The sequence below is a fragment of the Polistes fuscatus genome, unplaced genomic scaffold (genome assembly GCF_010416935.1).
Source record: "Polistes fuscatus isolate 324 unplaced genomic scaffold, CU_Pfus_HIC Scaffold5, whole genome shotgun sequence".
NCBI lineage: Eukaryota > Metazoa > Arthropoda > Insecta > Hymenoptera > Vespidae > Polistes > Polistes fuscatus.
In genome coordinates this window covers 5362174-5377242 of record NW_025113129.1, presented here as the reverse complement: position 1 = coordinate 5377242, position 15069 = coordinate 5362174, and the positions used below count along the sequence as shown (strand labels likewise).

Sequence of the window (15069 nt, the reverse complement as noted above, 5' to 3'; positions counted from 1 at the left end):
TATATAACACAACACGTTTAAGGATCATTTTTAACGTAAACTAGATTAAATTAAAAAGGAAAAAGGGACAGAAAACAAAAATAATAAAATTACCTTTCTCTGGCGAGACTTGGTCCCCATCTGTAGCACAGCAAGGCAGGTACACGGAAACACACATACAAGTAAACCAGTTAGACGTGTAAAAAAAAAAAACACATACGGGATGGTCCCAAAGTTCTTGAGTAATTTTTAAAATCATTAAAATTTAATATTTTTATTTTTTTATTTTTAATTACCTACAGATCTTTTTGAGTTCACCCAGTAGTAGTAAAAAATATTTGCGCAAAACATTCTGTTCTTTTTTCTTTTGAAATTCTTTTAAAAAAAAGGCAGAAAGTATAGACAAAAAGAAAAAATAGTTAAAAAATTAGCAAAAATAATTATGTACAAAACAGGCTCGAGCATGAGTGGTTAATATATTCAATAATAAATAAAAAATAATAATAAAAAGAAGAAAAAGATAATTATAGTATAATTAGAAAAAAATTCACACTTACGCGTACCGTTAATTACGACTCTAGCGTGATCGAAAAAATAGGGGAAAAAAATGTATTTCCTTCGACAATTATTCATATTCTTTATACAAATAATTGAAATGAATTTTTGTCTCATTTTCTTTCACTCGTTTCACCGGTTACAATTATCGGTACACGTATAAAAATTCAGATTAAGATTAAAAAAATTGGGTAGATAAATAATAATAATTTATTAATAATACGTACGTTTTTATGAATTATGGGGTTCCTTCGAGCTTTACTTAGAGTCTTTTTAAATCGAGAAATATTCACAAGGAAAGACGACAGACTTTGTCTCGTTCGTGACAAAGACGCGAATGAGAACGAATATATATATATATATGTGTGTGTGTGTGTGTGTGTGTGTGCATGTGTGAGTATATGTGTGTGTATAGTTAATTAACTGCTTCCCTTCGTTAGATTCCTCCTTTCCTTCTTCATACATACATATCATCGTTCAACCTCGTAAAAGCGTCTCACGTCTTTCCTTGATCCGTTATAATATGAAGTATATCATTATTTTCCTTTTTTTCCCTTCCTTTTTCTTTTTTCCTAACCTTTTGCACTATGAGATCACTTGCTACGTCCTAATAATTCACTGAATTCATTCTGATCAAACAGTTAAAAAGTCTGTTCTTGGAAACAGTTAATTAATCGCAATTATTTTAATTAATTGTTTAGAAATGAAAAATGAAAAAAAAAAAAAAAAAAACACGTACGTTCATACACGTAAACCTATTCAAGGCATAATGTTTAATTCCAGTAATATTTTTTTCTATTTAGAAAACACAATTAAAAATTTCTATTCAGATTTCAAGGTAAATGTTAAATAACACAAACGCTGCTGTGGCCTTGATGGGGTTGAATTGCAAAAGGTTAGGAAAAAATTATATTTGTTGTCTCGAAAAAAGAAGAAAGTAGGAGAATAATAATAAGAAGAAGATAAATGTGAAAAAAAGAAAATTTTAGGAAAAATAATGGAAGTGTAGGTGTAATTTATTTACATGTTGCACGAGCAAAGATTCACCTCGAGATCCATGGTGCCGTATTGGCTGTGGGGTGGCGGCAAGTGACGGGGATGAAGGGGGTGCAATTGTTGGCCCCCGGCGTTGAACTGTTGATGATGAAGAGACGGTTGATGATCACCACCAAGGGTGTGCCTTCTGGGTTCGTCCCTCGAACGGCTCCCACCTCCTCCACCTGCCCTTCCTCCACCACTTCCAATCTCGTTTCCTCCAACACCACCTCCACCGCCGATACCACCACTACCAACCACGCCAATTCCTGTACCACCACCTCCTCCCCCGCCCAATCCTCCTCCTCCCCTCCTCCTCCGCCGCCACCACCGATGCTACCTCCTCCACCTCCCCCGATACTTCGTCTGCCCGGTGTGAGAGTAAGCTCGTTCGAGCCAACTTCACCCTCCACCCTGCCGGATCCACCTGGAAAATAAATTCAATTATTTCCTTTAATAAACTTTCATCATTTATTTACATATTCCAGTTATTAGATTTAGTTGGTAGATCTACTATTTCTTTCTCATTATTTTCTTTTCTTTGAAAAAAAAAAAAAAAAAAAAAAAAAAAGAAAGTGAAACATTTTCTTCATTAGAAATTAACAAAACCGTACACTATATCGTAAAAAAAATTGTTCGTTATAATGGTCGATAATAAATAATTAATTCGGTAAATATCTTTAATAAGTTCTGATAGTACATAAATTAAATTAAAATACAAAAGAAATTATGCAACGATCCCCTGACTCGCAGGGTCATAGATTTTTCTTGACATTAGTTGTAGTTGAATTATATTATGGTTAGTCAACAAGTCCCTGATGTTTTTGTCGTGTTATTTAAAAAGAAAAGGCAGTAGCAAGCTATTAAAGTACTATTTAAAAAAAAAAAGAAATATTATATTACCCTTAAAAGTCAAAATATAGTATGTTGGTCAATAAATTTATGCAATTTATTTTTTAAATAAGACATCAAATATCCCATTGACTTATTGGACAATCTAATACATTTGAATTTTTAGGAAAAATTTGGCTTTTTTTTATGGTATAATACTTCAATTGTTTGGTATTGAATTTTTTCTTTATTCTTTATGGGAAGACTAGAATATGTTCGCTTAAAAGTTGCTAGAAATAGATTAGGTGTTGGTAAAATCATGCGTAAAGGCTTTTACTTCTCAACGCCAAAAATAGTCCAAGCGTTTCATATGAATAATATGCTTTTTTTTAGATTACTCTGCAGCTACATCATCAACAATTTTGATTTTTGTAAATTATAATTTCTGTTTATAGTATTATAAGATCACATAAATTGGAATATATAATATATCGATAGAATTACTCTTGCACGTTATAATTATTAAGAAATTATTTATATATCATTCATATAAATAATGTATAATTGTTTTAACAATTATTAATATTAATAATAATAATAATAATAATAATAATAAATCGTTATTAATTTATTTATAAAAAAATTATTCAAATGAATTGTCAAAACTCGTATGATCTAAATTTCAAATAATATGTCAATATAATTTTATTTTTTTATAATAATTATTATGGAATTATATAAAAAGAAAAAGAGAAAGAGAAAGAAAACGTTAAGATGGTGTGGGGAGATAAGAAAGATCATTAAAAATTATTTTCCTTGTTATCCGACCGGAAGAATAAATCATTATTAAATAGGATGATTATTTTCCGTGATAAAATCAAACGAATTTGAAATGGGAATACGCGAAATTGTCGTAGTTGAAAATTTGTTCGCAATGAAAATAGGTCGGTTGTTTGCTAACTCTGACGACGACGACGACGAGGATGAGGATGAGGATGAGGATGAGGATGACGACGAGGATGAGGATGAGGATGAGGATGAGGATGACGATGGCGACATCAACGTGGTCAAAAAGGGGCCATGGAGTTAGCTCGGTGCTGAACTAACGAACGAGAGAGAAAGAGAGAGAGAGAAGGAGAGATAGGGTGGGAGGTGGAAGGAGAAGGAGGAGGAGGATGAGGATGGCAGCTTCTGTTCGGCATGGCGTCGTTGAGTCTATCGTCCAATTAATGACGAGACTCGAATTCTGGTACGCGAGAGAGAACGTTAGCCAAAGAGCAACGTATCTCTGGATTGTAGTTTCCTATGCATGCTTCGCGGATTTCAAGTAGCATGATCTAGTCACTAGAACACTAACGTCGGATATTTCTAACGTTGAATATCGCATTAATTGGATGAAATAATATTTGTAATATTATTTCCTTTTTATTAATTGTATTGTATTATTTTCATTAGTTTAAATGGTATTGAGTTTGGTTATTGTAAGTAATATTAATTTTCGATATTTCTAATGTTAGATGTGATATCAATTGGACGTAAAATAATATTTGTAATATTATTTTTTTATTAATTGTATTATATTATTTAGTAATTTTTATATTTATTTTGACTGGTTTATATAATATTGAGTTTAGTTATTGTAAGTAATATTAATTTTTGATATTTTTAATTCTAGAGATATGACATCAATTTGATTTAATAATGTCTGTAATATTTTTTTTTTATTAACTATATTATTTTGAAAATCTTTTTTATTTGGTGATTGTGGTCTTATGTTTAATTATTATAATTAGTACTGATGTTTAATATTTCTAACGTTAGATATGACATTAATTCAATGTTTTAAATTACGTGTAATTTTATTTTTTATTATTACAGTATTTTTGAAACTTTCTTTAGATTGGTTTATGTGGTATTGAGTTTGGTTATTGTAATTAGTATTGATTATTGATAATTCGGATTTTTAGTATTCGTTATTAAGATTGTAAAGTAAATGTTTTTATCTTGTTCAAATTCTAGGCAAAATTATTATTCTTTTTATTTTTCAGTTATTTACATTGAATTTGATTGTTATACTTAGTATTCAATATTAAATATTTTTATTTTAATATTTAATGTTCGTCATTTTGATAGTAAAAAGAAATTCTATAAAAATATCTGTCAGATATTTTTACTGTGCCATAAATTACGAGCGCAAACGATGACGTAAATATGACATTGTATATATATATCATATCATTTTTAAACGCTCCTATTATTTTTTACCCTTTTTTTATTTATGTACATGTATTTATGTACTTAGCTAAATTATTATTATTATTAATATGAAATATCAAACATTTAGATTTTTACTATTCATGATGATGGTAGAGACATTAAAAGTTTAGTTAAACTTTTTTCCTCTCTTATCCAAAATTCTATAAAAATTTATCTCACTCTCCCTCTCTTTTTATCTCGATTTATCTCGTTCAATATATTTACGTATCATTGATTAATCTTCTTATCGCGTTCGAAGCGCGTTTTACGATTAGAAACTCGACTTGAAACGTCAACTTTAGATCACTTTTTTTTTCTTCTCACTCGAAAAATTTCATTCATCAATTTCAATTACAATAATCTCGAGTAATCGATCGAAATATAATATGTATACGTAATTTGAAAGACACAATTTTAGAAAAAAGACAAATAAAAAAAATCTTTCAAGTTTTACTACCTTTCGGTCAATGATTTAAATGTTTCACCCCATTTCCTGTGGTTTTCTTAATGATTTAATCAAAATAAAAAAATAATCACCCGGATATAAAGAAAATGAAAAAAAATAAAACTTTTCAAACTCGTGATCATTGACATTAATTAATTTAATTATTTAATAATTTAATAATGAACACACTAATTTCAATAGTTAAATTGTTCTACTCCAAACAATTATTAATCACTGAGGATATCCGAAAGAAGAACAATTAAAAACTACGAAAAATGTTTCTCAAAGTGAGGATGATGATCGAACTATAGCAACTATACTTGTAATATAATATAATACCCGAAGTAGAAAATGGCAGTATAGTTAGGTTTGGTCAGAGTTGTGACGGAACGAGGGCACGATGCGTACTGCGAGAGTAAAGTTTATTTTCAGAGACGTGAACGCGTGCTAGCGTCAGAAATCTAATCTATCGGTCGGAAATTCAACGATAACGATGTGTGGGAGAGAGAGTGAGAAAGATATCGAGATATATCTCGTTATAACGAAATATATATATAGAGATAGAGATTGATAGATAAATAGACAGATAGATAATGTGTATGTATATATATATATGAAAGAGAGAGAGAGAGAGAGAGAGAGAGAGAGAGAGAGAGAGAGAGAGAGAGAGAGAGAGAGAGAGAGAGAGAGAGAGAGAGAGAGAGAGAGAGAGAGAGAGAGAGAGAGAGAGAGAGAGAGCGAATATATGTGTATCTGTGTGTGAGAGAGAGTATGTGTTTGTGTGTATACGAGAGAAAGAGAGAGAGAGAGAGAGAAAGTGCGCGCGCGCGCGTGTGTGTGTGTGTAGAGAGAGAAATAGTGATGGCAACGGCCGTTTCAAATCGATCGATTCTCAACGAGCTGTCCACGATTAGGGTGATATCTTGAGGGATAGATACTAAAGCCTGGACAAACTGTTGCGCGTAGAGTTTGTTCTTTAAGTACATCAACGATGCGTTCGATCGTGGAAAGGAGAGGAGAGGAAAGAAAAGGGAATGAGTCTCTCTCTCTCTCTCTTTCTCTCTTGGAATGGTCGTCTTTAAATAGACGGAAGGAGACCGTCTACTACGCTTAAGGAAATCTTAGAAGAGCATGTTAGGTTCGATGTACGCGCAACATACGGCCATGATCGTGATCGTGATAGTAATTCTTTTTCATCGTGATCCAGTCAACTTTATATTGGACAGAATGAGGAGGAGCTTTTGAAAAAAGGAAGCCTCGAAAGTTTAGATCTTTTGTCTGATTTTTTGGAGGATTTGAAATTTAGAAATGCCAGGGGATAAAGGTTGCTTCTCTAATGTTTATTAATAATTTTTTTTGTTTCCAGATAATTTTTTAAAAGATCGTGATTAATAAGTTTATTATAGAATCAATTGAATGATTTTTTGGAATATGAAATTTTAAAAGTTTTGTTATTATTTTATTTCAAAATAGTACAGGTTAGAAATATTGGAGTAATTATTTAAGAGCTTAAGTTTGGTAATATATATATATAGTTATATGTAATAATTTATATTTTATTATAATAAATGTTTCACGATTTGTGAATCGTTATCGAGTCAATTATACTCGATGGGGAATATTTTATTACAAAATATAATCCTATAAAGTCTAATTTTAATTTGATTTTTGGATAATGCAAATTAGAAATTCAAAATGATTATGCATAGCACGAGATCCAATGTTTCTTAGCAATTTTTTTAAAGTAACTATTTCTTATATTTCAAGAGACTTTTGGGATTAGGATTTTAAATAAAAGAAAAAGGCAAAAAAGTTTAGAGAAAGAGCGATTGATTTTGTTAACAAACTAAAAACAATTTAGGAGCTTTTAATCTCTCTGTAGAATAAATTGATTAGACCTACATTTCATTTCAAACGACATACATATTTCAATTATAAAATATGCCTTTATTTTTTTTTTTAAATCAATCGAAAATAAATGAACACGAACCAAACAAATAAAAAATAAGATACTTCAAAAATGTTATTTTTCTAACTATAATTCGTAAGTGTTAATTCCAACTCATCTCTTATTGTAAGAAGAATTAACACTTGAAAAGACAGATCAGTATCGTTTTAGGATTAAGTAAAACCACTGACAAAGAGAGAGAGAGAGCGAGAGAGAGAGAACAGAAAAAAGTGTTTGTATGCTGAATGGGAGTGAAAAATGAAGGAAAAAAAAAGAGAAAGAAAGAAAGAAAGTGTGTGTATATCTGTTTGAAATTAAAAGAGAGGGAGAGAGAAAAAAAGTGAATGTACATGATTGTAAGAGAGTAAAAGAAAGAGAGAGAAAATACGTTTGTATGAGAGTAAAGGAAAGAGAGAGAGAGAGAGATAGAGAGAGAGAGAGAGAAAGAGAGTGGGAGATGATAGTTTTTGAAGACACGATTTAGAGATGGAACTACCAACTGGATCGAATCGACTTTGCAAAAAAAAAGAAATAGGTAGAGAGGGTGCGAGGTGGGGTTGAAGGGAGAAGTCGATAGCCGATTAAGCTGCTATTTGTGCACGTTCCGAGAACGACTACGAGGGCTTTCTTTATTCCAACGGTACAGAAAGAGAGATAGATAGGTAGAAAGAGAGAGAGAGAAAGAGAGAGAGAGAGAAAGAGAGAGAGAGAGAGAGAGAGAGAATGAGAGAGAAAAAAATGGAGAGAGATAGAACTTAGGAACAATGGATGAAGGGTAGGGCAGAATCGAGCGAACGAATGAGAGGTAAAAAGAAAGAAAAAAAGAAAGAAAGAAAGGAAGTAAGGAAGAAAGAGAGAGAAAGAGAGAAGCCTCCGGAGAGGTTGGCTATCGTTCGTCGACGTTGCATACATACAAACTCAGGCCTATTCCTTTAATTTCACCCTTCTGCAAACCCTCGACCAATGTACCAATGTCGTCGTCTACCATTCACCATCACTCGAGTTTCCATTCGTTTAAAAGAAAAAAAGAAAAGAAAAAAAATAAAGTGTTAGGTATCTCCGGGTTGACGGGTAAAGGAATGTAAATATGAATGATTAGTTTTCTTTCTTTTTTTTGTTTCTGTTTTTTTTTTTAGAGAGAAAGGAAACATTTATATTTGGATTAGAAAAAAAGTTACCCAAAGTCTATAAATGATTTGAATTATTTCAGATGATTTTGTTTGATATTAATTATGTATAAAAAGTAAATTATTTGTTAATTTCTTGCTATTGGCGTTGTACAATTTTTTCGAAAGGGGAGTGAGGTTGTCTTATTGAGAGAGAGGGAGAGAGAGAGAGAGTATTATGAATTAATTTATTAGTTTTATATTTGTATTTTAGTTTTTAAAGATAAAATTAAATTATATGTTAAATAAGAGCTTAATTATTGTTTGATATAAGAGTTGTTTAATGGGTGGATTATTAATATAATTGTTGGTTACTTTCGAGGGTTGGGAAGTGGATATTAATTAAAATAAAATTAAAAAAAAATAAAAAGTCGTGTCTACACGAATGTAATTTAACTTCTCGAAAAAGAATAAATAAAAAGTCCTTCTACAAACGTTTAATTAAACTTATCGAAAAAAATAATAAATAAAAAATATCATAAGGGCGCAAAATTTAATATAACTTCTTGAAAAAGAGATGAATAAAATATTAAAGCACATATCATAAACGAAGTATATTAAATGCAAAATAAATAAATAAAAATGATTTATTTAACAATATAATTCGAATTTAAAAGACCTCGATTGAATAAAAGGATTAAAAATAAATAAATAAAAAATATCACGATTACCTTCCAGCCAATATTCATATTAAATCGAGTATTAATTTTTATCGTGTCATTGTTATCGTCATTGTTGACAACATTAGGAAGGATTTTAAAATAATATCGTAAAACACAGACAGGACGAAGAAGTAAATCGACGTTCCGGAAAACGGAAGAACGAGACGAACGCGTCATCGATCGGCCAGAGCTCTGAACGACGAGACCGACGGAAGCGAATCACGGACGAGCCTGATCGATTCGTTGCCATAAAACACACCATCAAAGAATGCATTTATATTGTTTTTTTACAATCACATTTATCCAAAATTTTAGGCAAATAAATTTACGTAAAACTTATGAAATCGTACTATGCGAACGATCTTCCACAATCATTAAACAAACAACATCCTTGAAACTTTCAATTTTTTTCGTCAACGAATGCATCGAGAGAAGCATGCAAAATCGTTCTACATAAATATCTATGTTCTTATGGAATTATGAATAAATTATTGATGGAGATTAAACGTCCCGGTGTTTCTAACACGTGGTTTGTGACAAACTAATGACACGCGCGTTATTCTTACGCTATTCTTAGAATAAGTGTTGGTGAAATAATAAAATTAATAAATAAAAAAATTGTGTGGTTGTTGTTCGACGAGAAACAGGAAGGAAGAGAAGAAGAAGAAGAGAAGAAAGAGGAGGAAGAAGAAAAAGAAGAATAAGAAGAAGAAGACGAAGAAGAAATGTTGAGAGAATGAGTCTCTAGAGAAAGTCGAAAGAGTTGGTAGAAGAGTAGTAACCGTGACATTGAAAGGTGTCTCAGAGCAAGCGAGCGAGCAAGCGAGCGCCATTAATTCGCTTCGCTAAGTCTTTTCGTTCTTTCACATCGATTATAAGAGAAAGACGAAGAGAATGAACGAGATGCTAAGATAGACGAATATAGACAAACGAAATACAAACTGTGAGAGGCTGACACAAAAAATAGAGAACAAAAAATCAATTATTTATTATTTTGTCGTAAATACTTACGTCATATCCATTCGAAACTATTATTTAACACGATAAAAAAAGGGAAAAAAGCACTATGAGAAAAATAAATATCTCACTGATAGTTCAGAACCACCCCCCCACCCCCTCTCCTCGTCGTCGCAAACTTAGAACAACTTTCGGAGTCAACCAAAAGCGAGTTATTAAAAAATGTTTTTCCTTTTCTCATACATTCTACACGAATTAATTTCGTTTCTTACGATAAGAAAAGAGAAATAACGCGTGTGACACGACGACCGTTCGTCGTAGCGACCGCCGCCTCCACCACCACCCCACCTTCACCATCATCATCATCACCACACCACCACCACCATCGCCACGTCCACGTCCACGTCCACCAATCCACCACCACACCACCACCACACCACCGTCAACACACCGCCACCGCCACCACCACCGCCTCCGACGACGACGTCGCCACTATGCAAGAACCTTCTTCTCTCCTCTACCCCTCAAATCCCCTCTTCATAATCCACCACCCCCACCAGTCGTTACCTCCTCCTTCTCCACCTCCTTTTACTTCTTTTTTTCTTCCTCCTCCTACTCCTCCACCTCTTCCGTCTCTCGAAATTCATCTATTGTCCGTCTCCAGCGCACGAGATCGAGCGTGCGCTGTTGCAGATTCGCATGATGCTAGGGGTTAGGGGAATATTCGACGCCGACGCCGACGCCGACGCCGACGCTGACGCCAACGCCGACGCCGACGCCAACTACCATGCTTTTATAATCAATATTGGTTGTCGGAGAATTTGTGCTTGTGACATCTTTCTCTGTTTCTCCCTCTCTTTTCTTTCTTTATTATATTCGAATATATTTTTAAAAACAACGATCAAAATAAATACAGATATGCAGTCTTTTTTTCTTTTTTTTCAACCATCTTTCAAATTTACTACATTTTTATTTCTCTCGTCAAAAATATATTTTAAGATAATAATTTTCATTACTTTGTGTTTTACAAATATTTTCTAAAGCAAAATTTGATAAAAGTTATATATTTATTATATATAAAGTAAGAAAAAATTATAAATGATAAACTGGAGAGGGGAGGGATTTCAAAGTAAAGATATTTCCTCGCAATATATAAAGTTTGATATTATTCATATCGAACGAGTTTATAACGGTGGATATATTTTAAACGGGAAAAAGAGATTTTTATGGTGAATCTGTAAATTGAAAGCAAAGGGCGAAATTTGAGAAGGAAGGAAGAAAGACGAGAAGAAGAAAAGAAGAAGGAGGAGAAGGAGGATGAAGAGGAGGAGGAAGAGGAGATTTCGATCGAGTCGATGCTCGCGCGTTTCCTTAGTTCGGCTCAGTTCGGTTTAACTCGGGACCATTCGGGTTCTCGACTCGATTCGCAATCGTCGACTCTGACTTTGTCATCTATCTACCAACCTCCTCTACTCCACCTCATTCCCCCACTCCCGTCAGAAACTGGTGATCGGGGTTGGCGTGTCTCCAGTTTAAAAAGACTGCCACGCGGTTTGAAGTTTCTGTTAACGACCAATCGTGGCGCTAGCGTAGCAATGCTTTTCAACACTAGCGCTGTCCCTTTAAACTACAGTGACCTCTCTCGGGGTAAATGATACAACGTGTCGATAAACCTTGACACTCTTTTTATCAACTGAGTTCTTTTTCCAAAATAGCTGCAAAAGTCCGCCATATTTTTTTTTTTAAATATTTAATCTTATTAAGTTTTGTTTTAGTTAAATAATTTATTTTTTGTTTTTTATCTAGTATCTCGATATGAATAAATTATTTATTAGCCAGGCTAATAAAATATATCATAGTTTTAATATAATCCAGTATTAGTATATATATATAATTATACTATAGATTGGTATTAATTATATTATATATTATATTTTAAATCTACGCTACTAAACCATTTAACGAGAATAAATTTAAATTATAATACAAATTACTTTAGATAAAATCGAACAAATCATGTGAAGAAATATAAAATGTTTAGAATAAAATACTAAAAATTAATACCACGATGTTAATAATAAAAAATGAAATAAATATACTAGATATTTGATATTTGAAATAAAAGAAAAAAAACTTATAAAACAAATGTATAATATTAATGAATATGAATTTATATACGAAAATAGAAAGAGTGTATGTTAAAGTATTGTTGATTTCTAATGATAGTGTTGCTGGCAGGTCGTTGATATTGAGAATAGAAACGCTCGAAGGGGATGAAATCCGAACTAGGGAATGAAACCCAACAAACGCTTCGCCGATTCCAAGGGTTAACTTCTCCTATCTTACGCCTCTATTCGTTCAAATATAGAAAATAAATGTAACTCTGCTATTCGAGATTCAAATATTATTGGTTTTTTTTTTTGAAAATAAAAAGGTTTTTAAATAAAGTAAGGAAGAATAAGAAAGGGAAAGAAATAAAGAGAAAGAAGAAGAAAGACTTACCGGTATCATTGGATTGTCGACCTTTTCCATCTGGATTCCACTCTTCCTCTGTAAAAAGAAGGAATACGTATAAAATTTATGAAAGGGTAAAAGGTGATTCTAGATGCTATCGATTCCCTACTTGGCAACGTTTTAACAGATAAAAAGGTAAAACTGTAGTATCTTTTTATTCTTTTATTTCCTTAGATATGTGTCTTAAACGTTCTATAGTATTTCATATTTTTCTTATTTTTTTTTATATATATGTCATACTTACAGTTGTTGTACAGTTGTTTATTTGACTTATTTAGAAACGAAATATTTAAAACAATAAAATATAAAATATAAAATATAAGAAGTAAGTTATAAATTTTTCAACATTTTTCATATTTTATTTTATATTTAGAGATAATAAAATATTTATAATATAAAATAATAAATAAAAATTAGACAAAATATTAATTATATAACATCGTTCGTATTATATTTTATATTTAAAGATAATAAAATACCGAATAAAAATAGCGTACATCGCAATGTTTTTAAAAAACATTGTTTATATTTTAGTATAGAACAAAGTAATCTCAATATTTCTCGTAATATTTTCTAATGTAAATATGAAACTCTGTACAACATATGGAGAAAAAAGTTGAACATTTTTATTTGATAAAAATAAAAAAAATAAAAATAATAATATATAATATAAATATATAAAAATAAGAGAGAGAAAAAGAGGGAGGTATACGTCTCTCCTTTGAAATGGGTCATGAAAGATAGTAATCGTACGTGTACGTTTATGGTACAGCCGTGCCATACCTAGTATATGCAGTTTGCATATTTCACAGGTAACGGGGCATACACCTACTCTTGTTTCCGCAGAACTCTGTAGGTATACAACGTTCGTAAATTTATAAGGATCCATGAGACGTACTCGTTCTACTCTTGTGTTCCTTGCTCACGAGGGAGATATGAATTTAGATTTACAACGCCATGACAACCTATTTTCCTTTCCAAGAACTTGTTATTAGGTCTATCGTTATTTAATCTATCGTTAATTGTACCATGAACCATGATATGCAACAACCAACACAGCTTTTTCAAAGTTCAGCTTGAAAAGTTCATCTATTTTTCACCATTAATTCTTTTAATTTATTTATTTTCATTATTAAAAAAAATAGAATGATAGTAAAGATTTGAATTTGTGATTAGAATTTTTTTAAATTGTTAATCTATTGTTAATTGTACCATGATTCATGACAAGCAGCCACTTGAAGAAAGGTCCATCTATTGTATTTTCATTACTAATTTTTTTATATATTTATTTTGCTCATTTTAAAAAGTGGATGGTAGGCCGAATTAAAATTGTAGAATAGAATTTTAAAAATTTTATGAATCTATCGTTACTGTACCACGACTCAGAATAAGCAACAATTATCGATTGGTTTATTAAAAGTTCAATTTATAAGGTTCATCTATTTTTACAAATAACATTTTCCCTTTTTCTTGTTTAAAAATAAAAGAAATTTCATATATTTCAACTTGTTAATACTAGGAGCATAAAAAACGAGGAGAAGGATGATTAAAAAAATAAAGATAGGGGTAAGTAGACGTTTGAAACAAGTTAAGTGCAAAGGTCAAGTCAAGCGACTAAATATCTTTTGGTATATTTACGGAATTAAAAAAAAAAAAAGAAAAAAGGAGAAAAGAAAAAAAATGAAATGAAGGGACCATTCTGGAGTGGTAAAGGAGATAAAAGGAAGGAGGAAAAAGGTAAGAAAGTTCGCTCGAAGCTGTAAGCTCTCATCCCTACTTTCTTTCTTTTCATCGTTCCTCCTTTTCAGTAGCGTAACCCCGTTTACGACACCGACAAGAAACGTAGATCTTATTTTTATGTGTTTTTTTTTCCTCCTTCTTCCTTTTCTTCTTTTTCTTTTACTTCTTAGCACTTCCTCCACTTTCTTTCTCGCGCTAAACTTATATTTTTTTTCAAATGTATACGGAAGTATCTCGTTACGAACTAAAACCATAGTCGCCTTCGTTTTCTGTAATCAAGAAATCTAAGTGATTTCAAACACTCCTATTTACTTTTCATTATTAATTTCTGACATAAACAAACAAATACAAAATATATGATCGATAATTAATTAGTTTCGCAATTTTATAAACTCAATTACGTAGCATCGAAACTTTCACCTCGTTTTATTCTCTTTAATCATTATAATTATTTCTATAATAAAACATATTTTTCTCTGGACAATAAATCCACCATAAAAAATATTCATTCTTCGAACAGAATGCATCTAGAAAGATTAGAAACCAAAATTACGAATTTTCTAAATGGTTCAAGTAAATACAAAACAAAACAAATCATTCAAATGATTAAATTTAAATATGATCGATAATTAATTTCTTAATTTTAAAAACTTATCTACCTAGCATCGAAATTTTCACTTCATTCCATACTTTTTTCAATTACTATAATTATTTTTATAACATTCGCATATAAAATTTATTCTTCGAACGAAAAAAGCATTTTGAAAAATGAACAAAATAAAGCTACGAAATTTCCAAATGGTATAAATACAATTAAAAAAAAAAACTAGAAATAATAAAAATGATTAATTTGAAAATATTTTTCTATTTCCCTTTTGTTGACGCAACGACTAATAAATAAAATAAAAATAAGTAGGGGAGGAGGAGGAGGAGGAGAAAAAAAACCAATTGTAAGAAGAAGCAGCAGCCAAAGCAGTGCTA

The 15069-nt window shown here is 31.2% G+C and overlaps 2 protein-coding genes across 15 annotated transcripts in view; both read right to left on the bottom strand.

Annotated features, from left to right (window-relative positions):
• Positions 1-1854, bottom strand: part of LOC122522442 (coiled-coil domain-containing protein AGAP005037) — a 60459-nt gene extending 58605 nt beyond the window's left edge. For 12 of the 14 annotated variants that reach the window (XM_043643548.1, XM_043643555.1, XM_043643553.1 and 9 more), the window contains exons 1-2: positions 1582-1854; positions 94-120 (exon numbers count right to left, since the gene is read on the bottom strand). In XM_043643548.1, coding sequence (XP_043499483.1) covers positions 94-120; positions 1582-1593 — 39 coding nt within the window. In that variant the 5' untranslated portion in view covers positions 1594-1854. The remainder of the gene's footprint in view (positions 1-93; positions 121-1581) is intronic. The other 2 variants (XM_043643551.1, XM_043643554.1) reach the window with 2 other exon arrangements.
• The window catches only part of LOC122522099, a 60645-nt gene continuing 47272 nt past the window's right edge, over positions 1697-15069 (bottom strand). Inside the window, exons 3-5 of the mRNA XM_043642903.1 lie at positions 12337-12384; positions 1892-1996; positions 1697-1779 (exon numbers count right to left, since the gene is read on the bottom strand). Coding sequence (XP_043498838.1) covers positions 1697-1779; positions 1892-1996; positions 12337-12384 — 236 coding nt within the window. The remainder of the gene's footprint in view (positions 1780-1891; positions 1997-12336; positions 12385-15069) is intronic.